The sequence below is a fragment of the Melanerpes formicivorus genome, unplaced genomic scaffold (assembly GCF_026170545.1).
Source record: "Melanerpes formicivorus ecotype bairdi unplaced genomic scaffold, bMelFor1.0.p_v2 SCAF_65, whole genome shotgun sequence".
Classification (NCBI taxonomy): Eukaryota; Metazoa; Chordata; class Aves; order Piciformes; family Picidae; genus Melanerpes; species Melanerpes formicivorus.
The window spans coordinates 1,431,546-1,456,613 of record NW_027142417.1 but is presented as its reverse complement, the minus strand read 5'-3'; the positions used below and the strand labels follow the sequence as shown (position 1 = coordinate 1,456,613).

At 51.0% G+C, this 25,068-nt stretch overlaps 1 protein-coding gene across 8 annotated transcripts in view; it reads left to right on the top strand.

Annotated features, from left to right (window-relative positions):
* The first annotated feature begins 3,009 nt into the window (after window positions 1-3,009).
* Window positions 3,010-25,068, top strand: part of ASPH (aspartate beta-hydroxylase) — a 75,872-nt gene continuing 53,813 nt past the window's right edge. For 2 of the 8 annotated variants that reach the window (XM_068162463.1, XM_068162464.1), the window contains exons 1-4: window positions 3,010-3,208; window positions 17,241-17,390; window positions 18,683-18,727; window positions 20,559-20,627. In XM_068162463.1, the coding sequence (XP_068018564.1) occupies window positions 3,148-3,208; window positions 17,241-17,390; window positions 18,683-18,727; window positions 20,559-20,627 (325 nt within the window). In that variant the 5' untranslated portion in view covers window positions 3,010-3,147. Of the gene's footprint in view, window positions 3,209-13,643; window positions 13,976-17,240; window positions 17,391-18,682; window positions 18,728-20,558; window positions 20,628-25,068 lie in introns of those variants that run through there. The other 6 variants (XM_068162465.1, XM_068162460.1, XM_068162459.1 and 3 more) reach the window with 5 other exon arrangements.

Below are 25,068 nucleotides of genomic sequence, written 5' to 3'. Positions count from 1 at the left end.
AACAGGCTCTGAGCAAACACACCTATTCCAGCTCCCAGTTCCCATTCTGGTCACATCAAACACTTCTGCCTCCCACTCCCTGCCTTGAATGCCTCTTGAGCTTGCCTTTGTTCCTGCCCAGACTGCTCTGTACACACTCAGTGGGTAACACACCCACAGCAGTGTGCCCAGGTGGCCAAGAAGGCCAACAGCATCCTGGCTCAGATCAAAACCACTGTGGCAAGCAGTAGAGCAGGGATCAGCCCCCTGAACTCAGCACTGGTGAGGCCACACTTCAAGTATGAGTTGAGTTTTGGGCACCTTCCTGTCAGGACACTGAAGTGCTGCAGCAGGTCCAGAGAAGGGCAACAAAGCTGGTGAAGGGTCTTGAGGATGTCTTGTGAGGGAACTGGGGTTGTTTAGTCTGGAGGAGAGGCTGAAGGGAGACCTCATTGCTCTCTACAGCTCCCTGAAAGGAGGCTGGACCCAAGTGGGGGTTGGCATCTTCTCCCAAGGAACAAGACAAGAACAAAAAGACCTCAAGTTGCACTGGGGGGGTTTGGTTGGAGATGAGGAACAATTTCTTCCCCCAGGCTCTGGAGCAGGCTGCCCAGGGCAGTGGTTGAGCTATTCTATGATTTATTTGTCCTGTTTTTTTCTGGCTTTGTTTTCCTGCCTCTTTTTCTTGCCTTTCTTTTTCTGCCTCCTTTGCCTCCTACAAAAAAATCCCAAATATATTTATCTTCTCATGGATTACTGTGTACCCTCAAAACACGAGCTCGAAACCAACTGAGCAGATGACACACTGACAAGCCATTCCCATGTGCATTCATCTACCCACAGTGTTTGCTTCTCTCTCCATCATCTTTCCCAAAATGGCATTTTATAGGTTTGCATCAATCTTCATTACATTTCAGATCAGAAGGGATCAGCAGAGCCTCTGCTGCAACAGCCACCCTGGCAAATTTAAATCAAGTGAAGCTTTACTGTCATAGAATCACAGAATTGTCAGGGCTGGAAGGGACCTCAAGGCTCAGCCAGTTCCAACCCCCCTGCCATGGGCAGGGACACCTCACACTCCAGCAGCTTGCTCACAGCCAACCTCATGAAGTTCAACAAGACCAAGGGCAGGGTCCTGCATCTGGGTGGAGGCAATCCCAGGCACAAATCCAGGCTGGGCAGTGACTGGCTGGAAAGCAGCCCTGAGGAGAGAGACTTGGGGGTGCTGGTGGACAAAAAGCTCAACAGGAGCTCTCAGTGTGCACTTGCAGCCCGCAAAGCCAATCAGATCCTGGGCTGCATCAGGAGAAGTGTGGCCAGCAGGTCGAGGGAGGTGATCCTCCCCCTCTACTCAGCCCTGGTGAGACCCCACCTGGAGTACTGTGTCCAGTTCTGGAGCCCCTATTACAAGAGGGATGTGGAGGTGCTGGAAGGTGTCCAGAGAAGGGCCACAAGGATGATCAGAGGGCTGGAGCACCTCTCCTGTGAGGACAGACTGAAAGGGTTGGGGCTGTTCAGTCTGCAGAAGAGAAGGCTCCCAGGTGACCTCATTGTGGCCTTCCAGTATCTGAAGGGGGCTACAGGAAGGCTGGGGAGGGACTGCTCAGGATCTCAGGTAGTGATAGGACTAGGGGGAATGGAATGAAGCTGGAGGTGGGGAGATTCAGGCTGAAGGGGAGGAGGAAGTTCTTCCCCATGAGAGTGGTGAAGCCCTGGAATGGGTTGTCCAGGGAGGTGGTCGAGGCCCCGTCCCTGGAGGTGTTTAAGCCCAGGCTGGATGAGGCCCTGGCCAGCCTGATGTAGTGTGGGGTGTCCCTGCCCATGGCAGGGGGGTTGGAACTAGATGATCCTTGTGGTCCCTTCCAACCCTGAATGAAACTATGAAACTATGAAACACCTCCAGGCAGGAGGCTTCCACCACCTCCCTGGGCAACCTGTGCCAGGCTCTCACCACCCTCATGGGGAACAACTTCTTCCTAACATCAATCTGAATCTACCCACTTCTAGTTTTGCTCCATCCCCCCCAGTCCTATCACTCCTGACACCCTAAAAAGTCCCTGCCCAGCTTTCTTGTAGCCCCCTGCAGATACAGACAGAAGCTGCTCTGCTGGGGGACTCAGGTTGATTTTCAGGTGACGTTAGAAACCCCCTCAAGGATCATCCAGGGGGCTGCCATGGGCAGGGACACCTCGCACCAGAGCAGGATGCTCGGAGCCACATCCAGCCTGGCCTTAAAACCAAGGGACAAGATTCAGACACAGCCTGCACTGGTTGGAAGGGACCCTCAAAGGTCATCTTGTCCAACAGGCAAGTACTCCTAGAGCCCCAACAGCTCGTTTGAGAACTGACGTGACCTGCTTCAAGCCCTGACCACGGCGGCTGGAGAGCGCCGTTCCGGGAAGCCCAAGGCGCCACTGCCCATCCCTCCGGCCCGGGACGGGATGCACCAGCAGCGCCTGCACACGGCAGCGGCCGGCGGGAGAGGCAGGGCAGGGCGGCTTCAGCGCTTTCTGTTGGCACAGCCAACTCCCCTCGAGCCGCCTTTACTCTCCCTGCTCTGCTCTCGGCTCGCTGGGGTCCCTCACGGCAGCCTCGGGCCCCTTCCCCTGCGAGCGGGCAACGGAGCGGGGCGGCGGAGAGGGGAAGGGGGGGCGCGGGGGGGGCGCTGGCCAAGGGCCCAGACCCGCGGCGGCGAGCCGACCCCTAGTTTAGTTGATCGGACAGGGCTGGGTGGTGGGTTGGACTGGGTGAGCTCGGAGGTCTCCCCCATCCCGGCTGGTTCTACGGCTCCATGACCCCACCGCCCAACCCTCGCGAGAGGCCTCCGCGCGCCCCCGCGCTGCCACGTTCAAAGGCGCCGGCGGCGGGGAAAGCGCCGGGTGCGCGCACCGGGAACCCCCCGCCCCCTTTCGCACCACCCACCAATGGGGGGCGAGAGCCGCCCCACCTCCGGACCCCCGGCGCCCCCCGATTGGCTGGCGGCGGGCGGGACTTGCGCCGCTGCGGCCGCGGGGCGCCACCGCATGCGGGGTTCAGGTGGTGGCGGCGGGTCCCGGGCTCGTTCTCGCCGCGGCTCCGCCCCGTCACCGCCGAGCGCGCAGCCGCCGCCGCCCCCCCTCCTCCGTCTCCTCCTCCTCCTCCCCCTCCTCTTTGCCTGACAGGAGTGCCATGGCCTCACGCAAGAGCTCCCGAGGCACTGGTGGCAGTCCCAGCCCCGGCTCCAAGAGAGGTGAGCGGCGGTGGGAGCGGAGCCGCAGCCGGAGGGATAAAGGGCGGGGGGCTCCTCGGGGCGCTGGAGGCGTCGGTGGGGCGATCGTGGGTCCATGCCGCCGCACACCGGGCGAAGCGAAGGGCTGTTGTTTCGTTCTCTCCCGGGGGAGCAGCTCCCGCCGCCTCCCCCTCCCATTCTGCCGGGCTGCGCTCCTCCGGCACGGCGGGAGCCGGGCAGGGGGGCAGGGATGGATGACCCAGGTCTAAACCTCCAGTTTCCGCCCTTCCCCTTCCTGGGATTCACGTGGAGGACAGGCTTGCGTGGCCGGGCCTAGGAGACGGAGAGACCCAGGATGGAGCCTGTGCAGAGAGGGCAAGGAAGCTGGGGAAGGATCTGGAGAACAGGGCTGGGGTGGAACTGCTGAGGGACCTGGGGCTGTTCAGTCTGGAGAAGAAGAGTCGCCCTGAAAGGGGGCTGGAGCCAGGTGGGGGTCGGGATCCTCCAAGGAACAAGAGACAGGACAACAGAAGACGACCTCAAGTTGCACCAGGGGAGGTCTAAGTTGGATCCTAGAAAAGGAACATTTATTCCCTAAAAGAGTTGCTAAGTCCTGGAAGAGGCTGCCCAGGGCAGTGGTGGAGCCCCCATCCCTGGGTGTGTGTGGGGGTTTAAACCTCTGGAGGTGTGCTGAGGGACCTGGTTCAGTGGTGACCTGGCAGTGCTGAGTTGAGGGTTTGACTCCACGGTTTTAAGCGTTTCTGCCAATCAAAACAATTCTGTGATTCCATCAAAGCTCCCCCTAAGGGTTGAGGTGAGTGACATTCAGGTCATCTTCCCAGGGCAGGTCTCAGCATCTTGTAGATACCCTGGGAAAGTGCTCTCAGAGCTGAAAAGCTCTGGAAGCCATGGGCAGAACTGAGATGCCCTATATTGGGTGCTGGTGAAGTCATTACTCCTGTGTTCTGACCTGTTTATCAACTCTGATCTAGAGCTATTGTATCTGCTGTAGGTGGAGCATCCAGGCTGATGGATGCTGTGAGTAGAGAAGCAGGCAGGAATAGTCTTGGCAAAAATGGAAGCAGAAGGGTTTTTGAGACAGCCATTCCCCACCCCCAGCACAGAACACCTTAGCAAACCTGGCTGTTCATAAACAACTGTGTGTGTGGGCAGATAAGGTAGAGAAAGCTTTTGTGTGAGTAGCATTTCTAAGCACTGCAAAACATGCTTCCAAGAGGAAAGGAATACATTCTTCTGGAGCCCCTCTGCACCCCTACACACTGCAGTCAAGGAAGGAAGTGCTGTCATCAGAGATTGAATCTTCTCTCCTTCTAACTCCTTTGGTTTGGAGCCTGCCATGCACAGAGCTCCAGTGCTGACACGTGCTGGCAACACTGAAGTACTATCTGTAGCTCATCTTGGAGCATAGCAATAACATGGAGAGCACTGGTACTGAAAGGGTGAGCCCTGTAGGATTAGTTTGCCTGTCACATGATGAATTAAGAGAGGGATTTCAAATATACTTAAGCATACCAGGGTTTAGAGATGATACTGCAGTGCTCAGAGAAGTGGTGCTGGCTTTTCTCCTAGTTTCTTTTAAATCCTTCTTTTCCCATTGCTGTGTAGAGTCTGTATTGGACTTCTGTCTCGGGCTGGAGGTGCTCTGATCATCATCAGGCAGTATTAAGCCTACTAAGTATGATGATGGATGAAGAACATTCATTTTTTGAACATCAGACATGGTTCTGTTAGTGTTTTGAAAACCACTTGAAAGGCTTGTCAAGGTTTTCAACCCATGAGTTTATCAGGAAGCCAAATGTCTTCCTAAATCCAAGAGTATTCTGTGGGGTTTTATTTTCACTCTGAGTAAAACCTCACCTCTTTGTGCTAGAAGATGTCTGCTCTGTGTCATTGCACTGGGGACTCTGTTTACTGTTATCTGAGGGGGTGAAGCAATGTGAGTAATGTGTTAGGCACTCTGCTAAGATGTAAGCTCTTAAATTGTTGTGTTAGTTTCAGCAGCTCCTAGTTAGAATCCCTTGGACAAGAGGAGGAATTACAGCACGAGGCTGGTGCTGTTTCCATGGTTGCAGCTGCAGGAGGAGGTAATGGATGATTACTCCTGGGGGAATAAAAGCTTGGAGCAGAGTCTTCAGAGCAGCCAGCAAAGCCTTCCACAGTTCAAGGGGAGGTATTTGATTTGAGATAGCTTTGAGGTATGGAAACCTCAAGTCTGAGGCAGTTCTTGGTAATGTAGTATTCACTTTCACAGCAGTTCATAGCAGAGGATGTGGCTTCTTGCCAAGGCATTGCTCACAGGTCTGAAACCACTGAGGTTGACAGCTCATCTGAAAGTCTGTGAGCTGAAGGCAAGGCCTGCATCTGGAGGGAGTCATCTGCTTTTGGGCTTCCACTTCAGAAAATATTGACAGTAGTCTTAGCAGCAGCTTCAGTCTGAAGTAGTCCTAGCTGGAAGTGGTGTCAGTGTTTTCAGGTTGATCAAAGTGCCAGATGTGGAGCTAAGCATTTCTCAGCACATCTTCCAGTTTCAGAAGTCACCTACTAGAACCTGTGAAACCAGTTCTAATAAACCCCCAAATCTTTGTGTTTAAGCTTGCTGCTGCTGCTGGACACCTTGAAAGTGCCACCCACAGAACTGCGTGGAGGTGCCAGCGATGTCACTTGGGAGAGCAGAGGCAAAAAACTGGGTCAGAATCAGACAGTTTGGGGATGCTTGGAGTGGGAAACATCTGTTTGTTATTGTCTTTGCTGGAAAAGTTTGGCTTCTTGTCACTGGCCTCCAGAATCCATTGTAAAAAGTGGCCTCAGTTTTCAACAAGCCAGATGAGGTAAACAGATACCTGCTGGAATGCTACTTGAAAGCCTCATTGGGTGAGGACCAGTAGTGGTAGAGGAGCAAGTGCATGTTACCTGGCCAGGAGTTCACTCCCCCAGATTTAATGAGACAGGAAATGTGGAAGTGCCTTGGCCATTAGCAGGGGGTGGAGGAGAATCCTTCCAGCAGGGGTGAGATCAGCTCACCCAGCTACTTCTGAAGTGCAGGTGGCTTGTTTTGTAAGCAGTGCTTCATTGTGGGAGGAAGAGTGAAGATGGGATGGCATCTATTGTTGTGGTGCTGTGGGGGTGTCTTTGGTCTTGTAGTAAGCAAGGACTTAGTTAAATACAACTCCCACTGCAGCAATGGCTGGCTGTTATCTTTGTGTTTCTAATGGCCAGGGGGAGAGCACTGCTCCAGCAAGGAGGCACCGTACGGACCCCATGTTTCTAAGACAAGCTGACAGACCCCAAATCTTACCTCTGCTGGCTCTGAGGCTGTGCTGTCAGCACACAGGTTAAAGTCCAAGAAGGCTACTGTTGCTTTGAGAAAGTTCCAGGCTGATAGAGGTTACCTTCTGACATCCCCTACTTCTTTCTGCCGGGTCCTAGAAGATGTTGGGTCTCCTGGTTTAAGTTTCCTTATCCCAAATGCAAAACTTCTAACTCCTTTCACTCATCCTTTGGACCTTCTAAACTTCCTTTATCTAATCCTTCCAATGATTACAAGAACAAGGGGGAATGGTATGAAGCTGAGGGAGAGCTGGGTTAGACTGGATCTTAGGAAGAAGCTCTTCAGTACCAGGGTGGTGAGACAAGTGGAATGGGTTGCCCAGGGAGGTGGCAGCAGATAGAATCAAAAAGGTTGGAAGAGACCTCAAAGATGATCTCTTGAGATTCATAGTATCATTCAGGGTTGGAAGGGACCACAAGGATCAGCTAGTTCCAACCCCCCTGCCATGGGCAGGGACACCCCACACTAGATCAGCCTGGCCAGAGCCTCATCCAGCCTGGGCTTAAACACCTCCAGGGACGGAGCCTCGACCACCTCCCTGGTTCTTCCAACCTAAGCCATGCTAATGAAGTAGCTAACTGTGATTGCATAGTTTCATTTCAAAGAATGAATTGCTCCTGACAGTGACAGAGTATCAGAATGACAACTCTGTGTGTGTGTTTCTTCCCTAAATCTTCAGGAAACCCTAAGATGTGCTAGTAAAAATAGCCAAACCACCAAAAGCCGGGCAGCCTCTTGTGTGACTCATCTGTGTCTGCCTTGTGGCTTGGTCAGGGTGGCCTTTCTGCAGAGCACTTCAACATCTTGGTTTCTATCAGCAGGACCAGGGCAGGGGTCTGGGTACTGGAGAGGTCCTTCAGACATGAAGGAGCCTTGCACATGACATCTGCAAGGATGTCTGTGCTCATTCCCTTTATGAGCATTTCATTCAGGGTTTAATTGGTGCAGAAGAAGTAACCTTTTCCACAGCCTGTTGAGGACAGAGCTTGTGTAAAATGCCAGGCTGAGGACCTAAAGTGTCACTAATCATCTCAGGAGACAGAAAGTTGCAGTAGTGGTGGATTCACCCCCCCTGGAGGTGTTTACAAGACACAGAGGTGTGGTGCTGAGGGATGTGGTTAAGCAGCAGACTTGGCAGAGCTGGATGATGGTTGGACTTGATGATCTTAAAGGGCTTTTCCTACCAAACCCATGCTGTGTTGTCTCAGCTTTTGGCACTTTGGGAACACACAGGGCAATTCCCCAGCCAGGTGGGAGCTACTCCAGGGAGGTTTATCCCACTGAGGGGTTAAGGAGTTGATGTATTTTCAGAGTTCAGTGCTCTAGGTCTGCAGTTGAATCTAGCCTGAGGTTGCTCTCCAGGCTTCCTCTTCTCAATTCCCCTTCTCTGTACCAGACCCAGTTGCTGTGCAGGTGAACCCCACAGGGAAATGATAAGCCAGCAGCTGACTCTGCTTTGTTCCCCAGATTGGCCCTGCACAGATTGATGCAAAGTCATTTGGATGAAAGGACAGAGGTGACACAGTGCTTGGGCATTGAGGACAGATGAGGTTGAATCTAGAGCCTCATGTGAAGGTGGTGAGACCCTGGAACAGGTTGCCCAGGGAGGCTGTGGCTGCCTCCTGCCTGGAGGTGTTCAAGGCCAGGCTGGATGAGGCCTTGAGCAAGCTGGGCTGGTGGGAGGTGTCCCATGGCAGGGGGGGTGCAACTGGATGATCTCTAAGGTCCCTTCCCACCCACTGAGTGATTCTGTGTTTGATCCTGGAGCTGTGGTGTGAACATGGAGGGTGAATGGTTGGGTTGGATCTGTAAGGGCTGCAGGAAAGACTTCCTAGCACTAGCAGGCGTGGATGTTAAGATGGTTTCCAATTACAGAGTGCACAAAGAGCTGAGGTTTTCATGCTGCTCCTTCTTTAAACTGAAACCTCCCTTGCTGTATGGAAAGCACAAAAGTTCCTTTTCAGCTGGAGCTTTCTGAAGCACCTTGAAAGACGTCAGCAGCATTCCTGCGCTAATTCCTCTGTTGACTTCTTTGTTGTAGAGAACTTGAGCAAGGAAGTTCTGACTTGCCCTGAGTGGCTCTTCCCTGATGGAGATCCCAAGATGGTAACCTGTGTGATTGCCTGCAGCAGGCTTTTCTCCTAACTGCATCCTGGGGGCTCACTCTTTGCACGGGAGGCGTGGTGGGAGCTGTGCTTTGAAGTGGAAATGGTAACCCTTTAAACATGCTGGAAATGAAGTGTGCAGACGAGCATCCACTGAGGCTGAACAGGCTGCAGTGTGTGCTCCAGCCCTGGTGGAGCTCCTGAAGTGGCACAGATTTAAGTCTCATTCCTCTGGAGTTGCACTGTTCCTATGCATGGGCTTAACTTCCTGTCACAAATGCTGCTACTGAGCTGTTTGTGTGAAGGTTTCCTAGCTAGGGCTGTTGTCACTACCGAGCAGCAGGGCTGCTCTTGCACAGTTTTGCTTCCTGAGCTCCTGTTTGATTCTAATCAATGAATTACTAATACAACATTTTCCACCTACTGCACTTGGAGTTTTTTTTTCCTTAGGGTTTGGTTGGTTTGGAGTTTGGTTTGGTGCTAACTAAAACCTCATCATTTGTAACTGTGGTACTGCTCCCTCCTGTGCCTTTTGAAGCAAGGAAGGTGTCAAAAGAGCAATAACTTTGCAACTGAGATCTCCCAGCAGCATACTTCTAACAATCATTTAGGAGACTGTAGGTATAAGACACCTAAAGGCTCTGTGGAGCTCTGTAGGAGCTGCAGATGCATTGCTCCTCTCTCAACTAACACCTAAATAAATTGGTTGAGACTTCAAACCTTGGTAAGTTTTAGGCATTGAATAAAGGATTTTATAATGGTTTTGGGGTTTTGGTGTTTTTTCCTCCTCCTCCCCCCTCCCCAACCCCCACCATGAGCAGAAACTTGTGCCTAGCAGAGCTGGAGGCACTTGCATGGCCACCAGAGTGGTGTTTGCTTTATTTGGAACTCCCTCAGACCATGAGAAGTGTTCAAGGCCAGGTTGGGTGAGGCCTTGAGCAACTTGGGCTAGCAGGAGGTGTCCCTGCCCATGGCAGGGGGGTTGGAACTGGGTGGTCTGGGGTCGGAGTGGCTGGAGAGCTGCCAAACAGAAAGGGACCTGGGGGTGCTGATTGAAAGCTGGCTGAACATGAGCCAGCAGTGTGCCCAGGTGACCAAGAAGGCCAAGGGCATCCTGGCCTGCATCAGGAAGAGTGTGGCCAGCAGGAGCAGGGAAGTCATTGTGCCCTGTGCTCAGCACTGGTTAGGGCACACCTTGAGTCCTGTGTCCAGTTCTGGGCTCCTCAGTTTAAGAAAGATGTTGAGCTGCTGGAAGGTGTCCAGAGAAGGGCAACAAAGCTGGGGAGGGGTCTGGAGCACAGCCCTGTGAGGAGAGGCTGAGGGAGCTGGGGTTGCTTAGCCTGGAGAAGAGGAGGCTCAGGGGAGACCTTCTTGCTTTCTACAACTCCCTGAAGGGAGGTTGTAGACAGGTGGGGGTTGGTCTCTTCTCCCAGGCAGCCAGCACCAGAACAAGAGGACACAGTCTCAAGCTGTGCCAGGGGAGGTTTAGGCTGGAGGTGAGGAGAAAGTTCTTCCTAGCAAGAGAGATTGTCCATTGGGATGTGCTGCCCAGGGAGGTGGTGGAGTCCCCATCCCTGGAGGTGTTCAAGAGGGGATTGGATGTGGCACTTGGTGCCAGGGTTTAGTCCTGAGGTCTGTGGTGACAGGTTGGACTTGATGATCCTTGAGGTCTCTTCCAGCCTTGGTGATTCTGTGATCTTTAAGGTTCCTTCCAAGCCAAACCTCTCCATGATCCTGTGATGAGAAGAAGTGAAAGATCTGAGACATCAGATGGGTTTTTCTTCTTCTTTTTCCTTTGTCTGTGTGGCTTAATTAGGGCTTGTTGCTAAAACAAATTGCTGTGACCCACATTACAGGATAGGAAAGTAGAACAAGGGGGGGGGAAAAAAAAAACACCTAAAATTAATGCCAGCAGCTCTGCACAGATGAGGAGTTTGAGCCTTATGTAAGAGAAACTTCTTTTAAAGGTCACCACCAGCAAAATTTGCATGTTCTGGGCTTAAGTATTTCTTGTGTTTCCTCTCCACACTCAACCTTTCCTGAGCTCTGCCCTGTCCTAACTACAACCAAATACTGAATTCACCCAGGAGTTGTGTAGGGATTATTGGCTGCATGGAATCATTCAAACACAAAAGAGGGAGATTGTGTCACTCCAGATCTGATTTTCCAGCTGTTCTTTGTGAGAGCTGGTTAAGCTAAATAGCAGCAGGGTAGTTTAAGTCATCCTGGCCAGGAAGGCAAATGGTCTTCTGGGGAGTGTTGAGAAGAGTGTAGCCAACAGGTTCAGGGAGGTTCTTCTCCCTTTCTACCCTTCTGGACCCCTTCTGGGTCCAGTTCTGGGCTCCCCAGTTCAAGAGACAGGGAATTACTGGAAAGAGTCCAGAGGAGGCTCCAAAGATGCTGAGGGGCCTGGAGCATCTCTGTGAGGAGCAAAGGCTGAGAGCCCTGAGCAGTGCTCAGCAGCAGCTAAAGGGTGGGTGGCAAGAGGCTGGGGCTCAGTGGTACCCAGGGACAGGACAAGGGGCAGTATCACAGTATCACTAAGGTTGGAAGGACCTCAAAGATCATCTAGTCCAACCTGTCACCACAGACCTCATGACTAGACCATGGCACCAAGTGCCACATCCAATCCCCTCTTGAACACATCCAGGGATGGTGACTCCACCACCTCCCTGGGCAGCACATTCCAATGGTGAATGACTCTCTTGCTGGGAAGAACTTTCTCCTCCCCTCCAGCCTAAACCTCCCCTGGCACAGCTTGAGACTGTGTCCTCTTGTTCTGGTGCTGGTTGCTAGAGAGAACCCCCACCTGGCTACAACCTCCCTTCAGGTAGCAGTAGACAGCAACAAGGTCTCCCCTGAGCCTCCTCTTCTCCAGGCTAAACAACCCCAGCTCCCTCAGCCTCCCCTCCCAGGGCTTGTGCTCAGGGCCTCTCATCAGCCTTGTTGCCCTTCTCTGGACACAAACTGGAGCCCAGGAGGTTGTCAAGCTGTGCCAGGAGAGGTTTAGGCTGGCTGTTAGGAAGAAATTCTTCCCAGCAAGAGAGATTGGCCATGGGAATGTGCTGCCCAGGGAGGTGGTGGAGTCACCATCCCTGGAGGTGTTCAAGAGGAGCCTGGATGAGGCACTTGGTGCCATGGTTTAGTTGATCAGATGGTGTTGGGTGATGGGTTGGACTGGATGATCTCTGAGGTCTTTTCCAGCCTGGTTAATTCTGTTCTAATTCTGTTCTAAAAACTCCCCACTGAGAAACTGCTCCCCAAAATGTTCATCTGAGCAACTAGAAAGCAAAACCCCGACGGCAGCTGGCACAAACCCAGGCTGGCTTTTGCGAGCGCTCATCCTTCGGGGCTGGATAGGAGAGGAGCAGGTGCAGCTGCAGGGTTTCCTTTGCAGAGTGATCTGTGCATTCAGTGTGTGGCTCCTCTGGCTTCAGCAGCCACCACCAGCCAGAGAGCACTCCAGAGGAGAGCTGTTCCCAGCAGCAGCTCTGCCAGTGGCCAGCAGCTGCTCTCTCCGGAGCGCGCCGCGCCGGCGCTGCGAGCAGCATTGGCTCTTGAGCTGTGCTTGGGGAAAATGCCTTTGCCATCTTGCCAAGCTGAGCAGCCTCCCAGGACACAGATTCTCATTAAGTTGCTTTCTGTCCTTAAGCTGTGACTGCTTTTCTCTAAGAGAGAAAAAAACTGCTGGGTTGTTTCTTTGGGTTTTGCCTCTTTCTGTTCCTTCCCCACTCCCCACCCCCCCAGCAGTCATTTCTGTGAGGCCTCTTTGGAGAGCGGATTGCTCCCAAGGACATTCTCTGATTTTTGATGTGTGTGTGTCCAGAGTCAATGCTGGGCTGGCCACCAGAGGAGTGCCAGAGGCTCTCCAGGAACCCCTCTGCCTTCCCAAAGGCAAGAAGGGAGAGAGACTGATGGGGTGGGAAAGAAACCGAACCGGCTGGGATGGAAAGAACAATGCCATGGAACAGAGACACAAACCAGTGTGGAGCCCAAGTCCTGATGGCAATGAGGGCACCATTGGCACCACTGCTGCTGGGGGCATGCACAGGGCAAGCCCCAGACTGGACTCCATGGCAGATGGGAACTGGATTCAGGAGCACAGGGATCAGGATGGAAGGCAGAAGGGACAGAGCCCACCTGGGACATCAGCCAGGGAAGAAGAGGCTTGACCCTGGTGCTCCCTCAGCTCTCTCCTGAAGATGCCATCCATGGGCTGCAGTCCCTTGGTGGGCAGCTGAGAGTCTCCTGTCCTGGCTGCTCCTCCCCACAGCTGCCACCTCTGCCTTGCTGCCCCCCAAGGTGTGGCACAAGCTGTGGCAGTGCCCTTGGGGTGCCCAGGAGCAAGTCTGAGGCAGAGGCTTTGTGCAGCCCAGCCCTTGGCAGGAGCTGTCCCCATCAGCTTCTGCCTGCTAGCAGCAGCCCCTGGCTGAGCAAAGCTGCCCTGAACTTCAGAGAGTGCCTCAGTGAGCAGAGGCTGAGCTGGGGAGGGGCAGCAGCTACCAGAACCAGTTCTGGTCTGGCTCCCAGCAGGACCAGTGCCTGGTGCAGCTCTCCAGGGCTGCAGGCTTTGCCCTGGCAAAGCAGTTGGTAACCCTCCTTTGGGCGTGCTAGGAGCAAATGTGAGATGTGCCAGGAGACCAGTTCTGATCTGCAAATCCTTGGGCCTGAATGTGTGCAGCTGCCTTCAAGTAGCTCTTTCAGAAGCCTCCAAACTCCATTTTAGAAATTAGCTGACTTTTTCTTCTTAAAATAGCTGGTGAGTGGCACAGGGGCAGCCTGTGCAGGCTCCTCAGGAAGCCTGGCAGAGGAATGCCAACATGGAGCAACTTTCCTGGGTGAGGGCCAAGCTAACAAATGGGAGCAGGCAAGCCCTGTGTCCAGACCTGCGTTCCAGCTGGTGGATTTAATGTCCTTAGAGCCCAGGCACTGGAGCAGAAATTGCAGCAGAAATACTCCAGCCCAGCTTGCTCCATTTCATTTGCTGCTGCCTTTGGAGGATTAAGGGGAGGGGAAGGGATCAGCTACCCAGGATGCCGTGTGAGGAGGAGTGAGTGACTGTGCCTGTCGTCAGAGCTGGGTTGCCATCTGAGTTCTGCAGAGCCTTTGGCTCCTGAGCATAGCTGCTCCCAAAATAGACTTGGAAGAGAAGTTGCTCCTGGGTCCAGTTTCGGCTCCCAGCTGAGCTGGCTTTAGGAAACCTGTTTGCTCCCGCTGCAGGACTACAGCAAGGAGAAATCCTTTCTCACTCTGCCTTCAGCCTTCATTTTTGGAGATCCCAAGCCTCTCTCTGTGTCTGGAAGCGGAGCACTGATGTTATGGCTGACGACACAGGTACCCTCCTCACCTCCTCGGGAAGGGAAGGGGAACGCATGCTTGCAAGCACTTGCCTGGCTCTGACTTTGTAACCAGCCAGACAGGTGGCTCAGTGTGGTGTGTTGGGTGTTTTGGTGCCAGTTTGCTGTTCCAGGCTGCCTCTGTGTGGTTAGGTGCTCTCTGCAGCAGAGCTTTTTCACCTTTGTGCTTAATTGTACCTTCATTTTTGCCCTGGGAGCGCAGCTGTTGCAGTAAGAGATGTTTCGTCTTCCATATTTGACTTGAAAGTTTGGGGGGGGGGGGGGGCCTGTAAAACTGCCAGGAGCCTCCACTCTAAGCTGAAGGCAAAAAGGTTTTGATGTGGTTTTTACCTGATCATGACCTTAATGTGGGGTGGGGGAGGTGTGGGGCGTTTAAGGATTCACCACTGAGGAGCGGAGCTTGCTTTAAGGCTCTCTGATGTCTGCAGAAAGACATCTGGTGATGTGAGCAGGGGCTTACCAGATATGGCAAGTGACCTACTTCTGCAGCATGAGCAGGGAAAGGGCTTGAATTGAGAATTAACTCTTGGCAACGAGCTCTGAGGCAGCCTCAGCCCTTGCAGTGCTCTGTGCTGACCCCGTGTGCAGGGCTTGCTGCGCAGCTCGCAGCTGGAGGCTGTGTTGCACAACTTCCATTTGTCTCCTGCCTGCCGGGGTTGGATTCTCAGCAGAACTTCTCAAGGGTTCAGAAAACGTTCCTGTGAGAGGGGAAGCTGAGGAGTTAAAACATACCACGTTCTGAGTGGTGTTTTGGTAGCAGAATCTGATTGTTAGACCTTAGGAAGCTCTTCCCCATGAGGGTGGTGAGAGACTGGCACAAGTTGCCCAAGGAGGTGGTGGAAGCTTCATCTCTGGAGGGCTTTAAGGCCAGGCTGGATGTGGCTGTGAGCAACCTGCTGTAGGTTGTCCCTGGCCAAGGCAGGGGGGTTGGAACTGGCTGAGCCTTGAGGTCCCTTCCAACCCTGACAATTCTGTGATTGCTGAGGGGTATGCATGAGGCAGCCTTTTAAGCTGGGGAAAAAAGATGATCAGCTGTGCTTGATTGCTTAAGTTATATTTTCCCTCATTGTCTTGGTATTAGAATAGGTTAAACTCCTTTCTTGAGAGACAGTTAGCAGTGAGCAGTAGGAAATGCGTGAGGTAAGTGAGTAAGTGTGGGCTAGAGGATCTCCAGAGCTCCCTTCTCTCATTCCATGTTCCCTGTTGTTCTGTGAAATACTCTTTCCTGTTTGCCTCTTCTAATGCCTACTTTGCTCTAGAGAAGGGTGCAATCTGGACTCATTTAAAATGTCTTTAGCCTCAAGGTTTCATTTCAAATGGGCACAGAGCTTCCCTTGCACGCTGGAGCACAGGAGCAGCAAAGTTCTGCTCTTCCACAGGATGATTTTTGCCTTTCAGAGTATTGACTTTGCCACCTCAATGGCATTTTAACAGTTGATCCTTTTTCTGCATGTGCTGGCACAGGCTGTCTTTGGCTCTGGTTTTGAGCTGCCTGTCCATCTGTCCCACAGCAGAGGTGTTGTGGTGAGTTAGGAGTCGGGACCTTGCACATGGAACCAGGGGATCTGCGCAGCTCCTGCCTGATGTCAGGCTGAGCTGGCTCAGTGTCTCTCTGACTGCTGCCCATGCCAAGGCAATGGGCAATGTTTGGAAAGAGTGTAGAAAAGAGCCTAAAGAGTTGGTGTTTGGTCTCTGTATCTTAATAAAAGGCTGGGTTTTTAACCAGTGAGAGCTGACACAAGTCACTTCTCTGTGTCTGCTGAGCTGCAGCCAGAGCAGGGAGAGCAGCAGCACAGGGAGAGGGTTCTGGCCCCTGCTCTGCTCAGCCCCCACCTGCAGCACTGCCTCCAGCTCTGGGGCCCCAGCAGAAGAGGGACATGGAGCTGCTGGAGTGGGTCCAGAGGAGGCCACAGAGGTGATCAGAGGGCTGCAGAACCTCCCATATGGGGACAGGCTGAGAGAGTTGGAGCTGTTCAGCCTGGAGAAGAGAAGGCTCCAAGGGAGACCTCAGAGCAGCCTTCCAGAGCTTGAAGAGGGCTCCAGGAGAGCTGGGGAGGGACTTTTGACAAGGGTTTGGGTGTGACAGGACAAGGAGCAATGGCATCTGTGAATCTTTTACTTGTATGTTCTGTTTGACTGAAGTCTAAAGGTACTAAGCACATAGTCAACCTCCCCTTGTTTCAGAGCAACAGGGAAGATACTGAGTTGGCAGTGTCTGAACTTGGAGTCCAACCCTTCCTATGGTTTAGATTTTTTGAGCCCTCTCAGGCTATTTGAATTTTCATGTGGATTCTATCAGCTCATTTCTACCAGCTTTGGAATTCGTCTCCCAGTCTGTTCCTGCCGGTCCTGTTGCCCTCTGGTGGCACTTTGAGAGCTGCTGGCACCAATGCAAAGCATCTCAAAAATGTTAAGCTCTGTGTAAACACACAGGGAAGGGGAGGGAGTGTGTGTGTTGGGGGGATTTCCAGCTGAGCTGTTAAGATGAGTGGCATGTGGGATTTTGGAGCTTTTGCTCAGATAACCACTGAGCTCCCCACCATGATTCACAGTGATGGGGAAAGGGACAGTGGTGAAGCTCTTGGAGTGGGTCTGGAGTAGGGCCACAAAGATGATCCAAGCTTGGGCTGGAGCAGCTCTGCTGTGAGGATAGGCTGAGGGAGCTGGGGGTGTCCAGCCTGGAGAGGAGAAGACTCCAGGGGGACCTCAGTGCTGCCTTCCAGTACCTGAAGGGATCCTACTGGAAGGCTGCAGAGGGAATTTTCATCAGGGTGTCTAGGGACAGGACAAGGGGGAATGGTGTGAAGCTGAGGCAGAGCAGGGTTAGACTGGAACTTGGGAAGAAGTTCTTCAGTATGGGGTGATGAGACTCTGGAAGAGGTTGCCCAGTGAGGCTGTGGATGCCTCCTCCCTTGAGCAGCTGAGTCTAGTTGAGAGGTTTCACAGAATGATTGGGGTTGGAAGGGACCTCTGGAGATCTTCTTGTCCACCCCCCCTGCTAAAGCAGATCCACTTAAATTAGGTGGTTTGCATGGGAGGTTGGAGTCAGTGATCTCTGAGGTCCCTTCCAACCTGAGCCATTCTAGGAAGTTTAAAAAGGAAAGACCAAAATGTTGCTCCAATGTCTTGGTATCCTCTGCAGTCCTGACAAAGATGATTGATAATCACATCCTCAGCCATCACTGCCTAATCCTTTCACCAGTCCTTTTGTCCTAATGTTTTTCTCTTTCCTGTTTCAACAGAGACTAAGCATGGAGGAAGCAGGAATGGAAAGAAAGATGGGTTCTCTGGAAGCTCATTTTTCACCTGGTTTATGGTAATTGCTTTGCTGGGAGTTTGGACATCAGTAGCAGTTGTCTGGTTTGAGCTGGTAGATTATGAAGAAGTTCTAGGTAAGAATTTTACAGCTTAAGATGCTTCTAATGATTATTATCTGTATTAAATGGAGACCATTCTGAATTTCTAGAGAGCCCACTTGTCTGCAGCACTGCTTGCAAATCAGCTGCCTGATAAGAACAAGCAATGCAGCTCACAGAGTGTGTTTTAATGCTGAACTCTATCATGATGGACATTAGAAAGAAATTATTTACAGTCAGTGTGGTGAGACAGGGGAACAGCTTGCCCAGGGAGGTTGTGGATGCCCCCTCCTTGGATCTATTCAAGGCCAAGTTGGATGAGGCCTTAAGCAACCTGGGCTGGGAGGAGGTGTCCCTGCTCATGGCCCTGGATGATGTTTAAGGTCCCTTCCAATCCAAACCACTGTATGGTTCTATGATGCTAAAATGGGATTCTCCTGTGACTGAAAAAGGTTATTAAGATCCTGCATGCATTAAAGAATGAAATCTCCAAGGGTAGCTCTGGCTCTGCCTGTGACTTGCTGGCTGGAGTTCATCTGAAATGTCAGCTAAATATGGCATTGATTTGACTAAAGCTCTCAGGTTGGAAGTGGCAGCTAATGCACTGCTCTGATGGCCTGGGGTGCCTGCACAGTCAGGACAGCTGGCCACTCATGAGCTGGTGAATGACCTCAATTCCAGTCCCATAAAGGGGCCACAGGAAAGCTGGGAAGGGACTTCTGACAACAGCTTGTAGTGATAGGACAAGGGGCAAGGGATTGAAACTTGAGGAGGGCAGATTTAGACTGGAGAGTAGGAAGAAATTCTTGACAGTGAGGGTGGGGAGACACTGAAACAGGTTGCCCAGGGAGGCTGTGGGTGCCTCCTCCATGGAGGTGTTCAAAGCCAGGCTGGATGAGGCCTTGAGCAACCTGAGCTGGTGAGAGGTGTCCCTGCCCATGGCAGGGGGTTGGAGCTGGAGGATCTTTAAGGTCCCTTCCAACCCAACCCATTCTATAAATCTGTGAATTGTAAGCTGATGTGCTTAACAGTGCCAGCTGTACCTCAGCATGCCCACATGAAGGAAGTGTTGATGAGAGCCTACCTGAGGGTGAGAAATGCACGTCCCCATTCCGAGCTGCCTGTCCAGGCGCAGAGCTGTTGCCCCTGGTGGTGCAGGATTCCATGCACACTTTTTGCCCTGTTGGGAAGCTTTACAGCTTTATACATTCAATAGTTGTTGGTTTGGTTGGTGTTTTTTTCTTGTTTGGACTGACTTGAAGAGCAGCTCCTGGTGTGCAGGGCTGTAGGGATGCAATTAATGGTCTCTATTTTTACCATGCACGCAGCCAAGGCCAAGGATTTCCGTTATAACTTGTCAGAGGTCCTACAAGGTAGGAGGCTGGAGAAAGAACTTTGCTTTTACACTCCCTTGGCTGAACATTTTTGCTTTGGTTTTGGTTTGATTTGGTGTTGTTTGGGGTTTTTTTTTTTTTTAATGTATTTAATTCATTAGGGAATTATTTTTTTTCCCCTACTTAGCCATTTCTCCTCTGTCTCATTCTTCATGGTTTTGAAGAGGATACAGGTCTGGTTCCTAGAGGACTTGCATTTATTCCACCAGTCTCTTGTGTTGAACCATCAATCAGTGAAGAGCCTTTCCAATTGATTGCTTCCATGCAGTGCTGCTGGCCTCATTTTTTTGTCTGTGTCTGTTCTAGACCCAAACCTGAACTTTTGCTTCCTCAGAACTGAGTACTGCATTAAGAACTGAAGTTTATTTTAGTGGCAGTCCCAAGTCCTGCTTTCCTTTAGAGAATAGCAAATACAAGGTTAAACTGGCAAGCTGTAAGGGCTTGAAGTTCTGCTGCCAACTCTGCAGAGCTCTGCTGTTGTTGAAAGTTGTGTCAGGGCTTTATCAAAATGAATTAGGCAGTGCTCTGCTGCCTCCCTGATCCCAGGACACTTTAAACCTGGATACCAGGGTGCTGTGCTAAAAAGTCTTTGTGAGTAGAAACTGGGTTCTCTTTGTGCATGTTCTTAGCTCTGGTAGAGCTGCAGTTTCAAAAATCAGTGAGAAGTGTGAGGCAGTAGGCACTGATAAAAGGATGAACAACTTATATTGTCTGCAGTGATGGAGAAGGCTCCAGGGAGGGAGACCTCAGAGCAGCCTTCTGGTATCTGCAGGAGAGCTGGAGAGGGACTTTGTACAAAGCCATGGAGTGACAGGATGAGGGGGGATGGCTTCAAGCTGGAAGAAGCTGGATTTAGATTAGAGATGAGGAAGAAATTCCATCCCATAAGGGTGGTGAGACACTGGAACAGGTTGCCCAGAGGTGTTGTGAAGGCTCCAAGCCTGGAGGTGTTCAAAGGCCCCAGGCTGGATGAGACCTTAAGCAACCTGGGCTAGTGGAAGGTGTCCCTGCCTATGGCAGAGGGTTGGAACTGGCTGATCTTTAAGGTCCCTTCCAATCCAAACCTTCCTGTGAGAGGGTTGGAACTGGCTGATCTTTAAGGTCCCTTCCAATCCAAAGCTTTCTGTGAGAGGGTTGGAAGTGGCTGATCTTTAAGGTCCCTTCCAATCCAAACCTGTCTGTGAGAGGGTTGGAACTGGCTGATCTTTAAGGCCCCTTCCAATCCAAACCTTCCTGTGAGAGGGTTGGAAGTGGCTGATCTTTAAGGCCCCTTCCAATCCAAAGCTTTCTGTGATCCTATGAAGTTACCCAGTTGATAAAAAGGTTCCTGACCTTCTTCCTAACCTGACATTAAAAATGAAGCACCTACCTTTTTTCCCCCTGAGACTTAGAATGTCAAGACTCATATAATTGGTTTGCAAAGGGTTGTTTAATTACTTCATGGTTTATTACTTCTCCCTCAAACATAGTGAATGTTGTTCCTGATGAGCTTGGATTTTATTCTGTGCAAAGCCTGTTGGCATAAAGCACAGCAATTAATTACAGATTTGTTTACTGCCTGTGAGCACCAAAATAAATCTGTGGGAAAGAAAAAGACTTAACTTGTGTCCAGCCTAGAGTCTAGGAAATGCAGGAAGGAACTTAGAATGTTCCTATTATTTTCCTGGAACTTCAAAATGTGGTGAAGAAGAGCAAGGGTGACATGGATAACAAATGAGCTTTGGCAGCCAGCCATTGCATGTTGAAAACACAGCTGGAAACAAATATCTGAATCCCTAATTCCCTCTTCTTCCTCTCTTTGCATTTTCAGGCAAGCTTGGGATATATGATGCTGATGGAGATGGAGATTTTGATGTGGAAGATGCTAAAGTATTGCTAGGCAAGTACAAACAGAGCTGGAATGATGTGTGTAGTTGAGTTGGCACATCTGTGTGCTGGGTTTGTTTAATGTCACAACAAGGTTCCTCTGCTTTCTGAGATGGAGAACTTAGACATAACTGTGGTGAGGTTTTCCCTGATGCAAGTTGTAGGATTGTATCTGCAACTTGCAGCCTTCCAGTAGCTGAAGGGGGCCTAGAAGAAAGTCAGCAAGAGACTTTTTACAAGGGCTTGTAGTGATAGGATGAGGGGGAGTGGGTTGAAGCTTGAGGAGGGGAGATGTAGAGTGGGTATTAAGAAGAAATTGTATCCAGTGAGGGTGGGGAGACACTGGCACAGGTTGCCCAGGGAGGTTGTGGATGCCTTCTCCCTGGAGGTGTTTAAGGCCAGGCTGGATGAGGCCTTGAGCAAGCTGAGCTGGTGGGAAGTGTCCCTGCCCATGGCAGGGGGTTGGAACTGGCTGATGTTTAAGGTCCCTTCCAACCCATTCTATGAATGCTCTGAACTTGGAGCAGGTTGTGCTCCTTCTCCTCACAAAGGAATGTACAACTGAATTCCTCACAGGGTGGTTTTGAAGTGAGGTGGTTGCTGCTGTATTGGCTGTTGAAAATTGATCAGATGTAGGGTTTAAGGTGCTCCAAGAGTTAAAGCTTTGTTTCTGTTGAGATGTTAAGCCAGGTTCATTTTCAGATGACTTCCAACAGGCCTTTTTACTTTGTAGGTGACTCTTTGTTTAGTGCTGTCTTTCCCCTCCTCTGAGTCTTCCACAAGTCTGCACCTTTTCTCTGTCCTTCAGACATCCTACCTGAGGTGGATTTTTCTTCTTGAGCATTGAAACACTGGTTTTAGGCTTCTGTTCCCTGTGGGTTGGCTGACTATTTTTCTCCTCACTATTTAGCTTCAAAAAAGTCATTTCCATCACTAGATGTCCTTTGTGACACTGCCCTTCTACCTACACCTTCCAGCAGTTAAAGCACCACCACCTGCAGCTTCCCCATCCGGCACTGGAGCTCTAGAGGCTTCTTGAAGACCTGGTGTCAGGCAAATTTGCTTTCCTTTAATTGATTTGCTCAAATGTGAACCTGTAGGGGCACACAACCCTTGCAAATTAAATAAACAGAATAATAACAACAAAACCCCTCCAGCATAGTGAAAAAAAAGCCCCATAGCTTGAGCAGAGGGCAGGATGGAATGCCTCCAATGAGTCAAAAGCTGCCTGTAATATATCAAGAGTGTATCAGGGTGTTCTGCTTTGCTATTTGCAACTCACATTCCTTGAATCTGTTTCTTTTTTCCTCACTTAATTTGAAGAAATAAGCAAGGTTGGGTGTTTTTTTTGCTTCTGGGGGGGTGTTTCATTTGTTCAATCCCTTTATGGTTCATGAACACCCCCTGCAAGCAAACTCACTGACCCAGCCTGGGAGTGCGAGAGGCACCCCGAAGTGTTCAGACAGCCCCAAGTGCTCTGAGTGACTTCAGAGCTACCAGCTGGGTCTTAATTACAAAATGGGGCATAAGGTGACACTTTGACTGGTTATAACCTTAATCCTTCTCTGTCTGTGATGTAGTGTGGAAAAAAGCCCTCACAGAAACCCCCAGCCCCAAAGTGGTTATCCATCTCCTGCGGGTCACGCTGGTTGGACGCAGCTCGCCAAGGTGGTGGCTGGAAGCGTGCTGCTGCTTTGTGACACGCCTGCTGCGTGCAGCTTGATGGTGCTGGGAATTCTGCCAGTTGGTGACAGTGTTTTCTATTATGAGCTGGTCTTATCATGCATTTCACCCTCACACTTCAAGTGGGATGTCAGAAGGTCAGGGATGAAATGTTGGTTGGGTTATTTTTGAAGGCACGCTTAGAAATGTGATTGAATCGCATTGGAGCTCGAGGATCTCGCCTCCCAGCGTTGCCTCCCTTGAGCAGAGCAGTGGGCAGCAGGGGCAGGGAGGGGATTCTGCCCCTCTGTTCTTCTCAGACCCCACCTGCAGTGCTGGAGCCAGCTCTGGAGTCCTCAGCACAGCAGAGATGGAAGCCTGTTGGAGCAGGGCCAGAGGAGGTCACAGCAATGCTGGGAGGGCTGGAAGCCCTCTGCTGCTCCAGGCTGAGAGAGTTGGGGTTGTTCAGCCTGGAGAAGAGAGGGTTCCAGGCAGACCTTCTGGTGGCTTTTCAGGACAGTAAAAGAGCTGGGGACAGATATTTTAGCAGGGCCTGTTGTGAAAGCACAAGGGATGATGGTTTGAAACTAAAAGAGGGAGATTTAGACCAGACAGAAGGATGAATTTTTCACACTGGAGATGGTGAGAGCCTGGCCCAGGTTGCCCAGAGGTGGGAGATGCCTCATCCCTGGGACCATTCCAGGTCAGGTTCTTTGGGGCTCTGAGCAACCTGCTCTGGGTGTGGATGTCCCTGCAGGCTGCAGAGGGCTTGGGCTGGATGACCTTTTAAGGTCCCTTCCAAATCAAACCATTCTTTGGTGATGTCTAGGTCAAACTACCATTTTGTCTCCTAGGTTCCTATTGACTTACAAAGGAGACAGCTCTGAAATTCAGTGCTAGGAAGTAATGTGCTGGTTTTCTCTTTTCTGTTCTTCAGCTCTTTCTGAAGAGCCCCTGGGTACTGAAATTCTGGACTGTACAGCAGGTTAATGTTGCCCACTGCCATAATCTTGAGGTTTTGCTACAAGGATAAAGATCTCCTTGCCATGTTAATGACAAATATGAATTGAATTGAAGTTCATTTGGGGAAGTGCTCCTAGCAGCATGAGGTTGTTTCTCATTTCCAAGGATGGTTTAGCTGCTGATAGCTTAGGAGTTTGCTCTGCTCCTTAGGCACTCTTCTAATGCATTTTAACTCTTCTGCTTTGGATTTCTTGGACCTGTAAGCCATGGTAATTTGTCCTGATTCTTCTTGTCCTCAGAGGAGGTTTGATGATTAAACTCTCTGGAGATATTTGCATCATTTTAAGGCCATGTGCAAGAAGTGTCCTTCAAGGCAGGTCCTTTCCCCACCTGCCCTCGCCCTTCCCCTGTGCAATGCCCTCCAAGCCAGCAGAGGTCCGTCAGGAGACACTGCCTCTGCCTTTGGGAAGCTCATGGTGGTTCTGTCACTGCTGCTCCACCCCTGAGCATCAAAGAACACCTCTTGCCCCAGTGATGCCTTCTCATTGTTGCATCCTGGTGGATCCCAAGTTCTTGGCATGAATTGCTTTGCAGTGAGGATGGCAAGGCACTGAAACAGGTTACCCTTGGATGTTGTGGATGCCCCTTCCCTGGGGGTGTTCAAGGCCAGGCTGGATGAAGCCTTGGGCAACTAAGTCTAGTTGAAAGGCACCCCTGCCCATGGCAAGGAGGGGTTGGAGTAAATGGTCTTTAAGGTCCCTTCCACCCTAAGGCATTCTGTGATGGTTTTACAAAGATGATTGCCCAAGAGTCTTCTTTCTGACCTGGTGCAAGAGCAGGAGCTTGCTTCTGTGTGGTCCTTCATCTGCTTACAGAATTGCCATCTGAAGCTTGGGGTCTGTTGTGAGTTCTGCCTTTGTTTTGATGTCTATTTTTTTGTCATGCCAGATTCCAGCAGACTAGAATGACACAAATATTCCCATGTTTGCAGCTTGGGTTTCATTGTTTGTTTATTTTAGGTTCAGGTGTTCATCCTTTAAATTCTTTCCTCCTTCAGGCAGGATATTCACTTTGGTTCAGAGCTTTCACATCTGGCTGGGGCCAAATTTGGAAGAGAAATTAGTTGCTGTGCATAAAGTAAAGCCTCTGAAATTGAATTTTTATAGAGCTAAGCCATGGAAGAAGCTGGAGAGAGGTATTGATAATCCCTTGGCTGCCTCCTGGATTCAGGCTGTCGTTGTTTAAACCTTTGAGCTATCCAGTGAGACATTAAAGAGAATGGCTGGTCACTCAAGTAGAGGTTCTGGACATCCAGGTAGAAGGATGTGGAACATCATGGACTGGGAGGTTTCCTCAGAATTATCATTGATGCTTTCACAGTGTGCTGTAAGAAAAACCTGTGGAAATGTGTTCACTGTCTCTGCCATGAGCTCCTCTATGCAATGCTTCATTAATCTGCACCTAATGCTGCTTTGTAGTCTGCATGTGCAACACCTTCACTTAACTTTGTCTCAGCAATCTGTCTTCACCCTCAGCCCACTCTTCTGCTTCTCCTACCAGCATAAATCAAGGTTTGTTCTGGTTAGAAGTGGGGGAATTTCCTTCATCTCCTGCTTTAAAGCTTCAGTAACTGACATCTGTCAGAGGGCTGGAGAACCTCCCCTATGGAGACAGGCTGAGAGAGTTGGGGCTCTTCAGTCTAGAGAAGAGAAGGCTCCAGGGAGACCTTGGAGCAGCCTGCCAGTACCTGAAGGGGGCTACAGGAAAGCTGGGAAGGGACTTTTACAAGGGCTTGCAGTGATAGGATGAGAGGGAATGGATTGAAACTT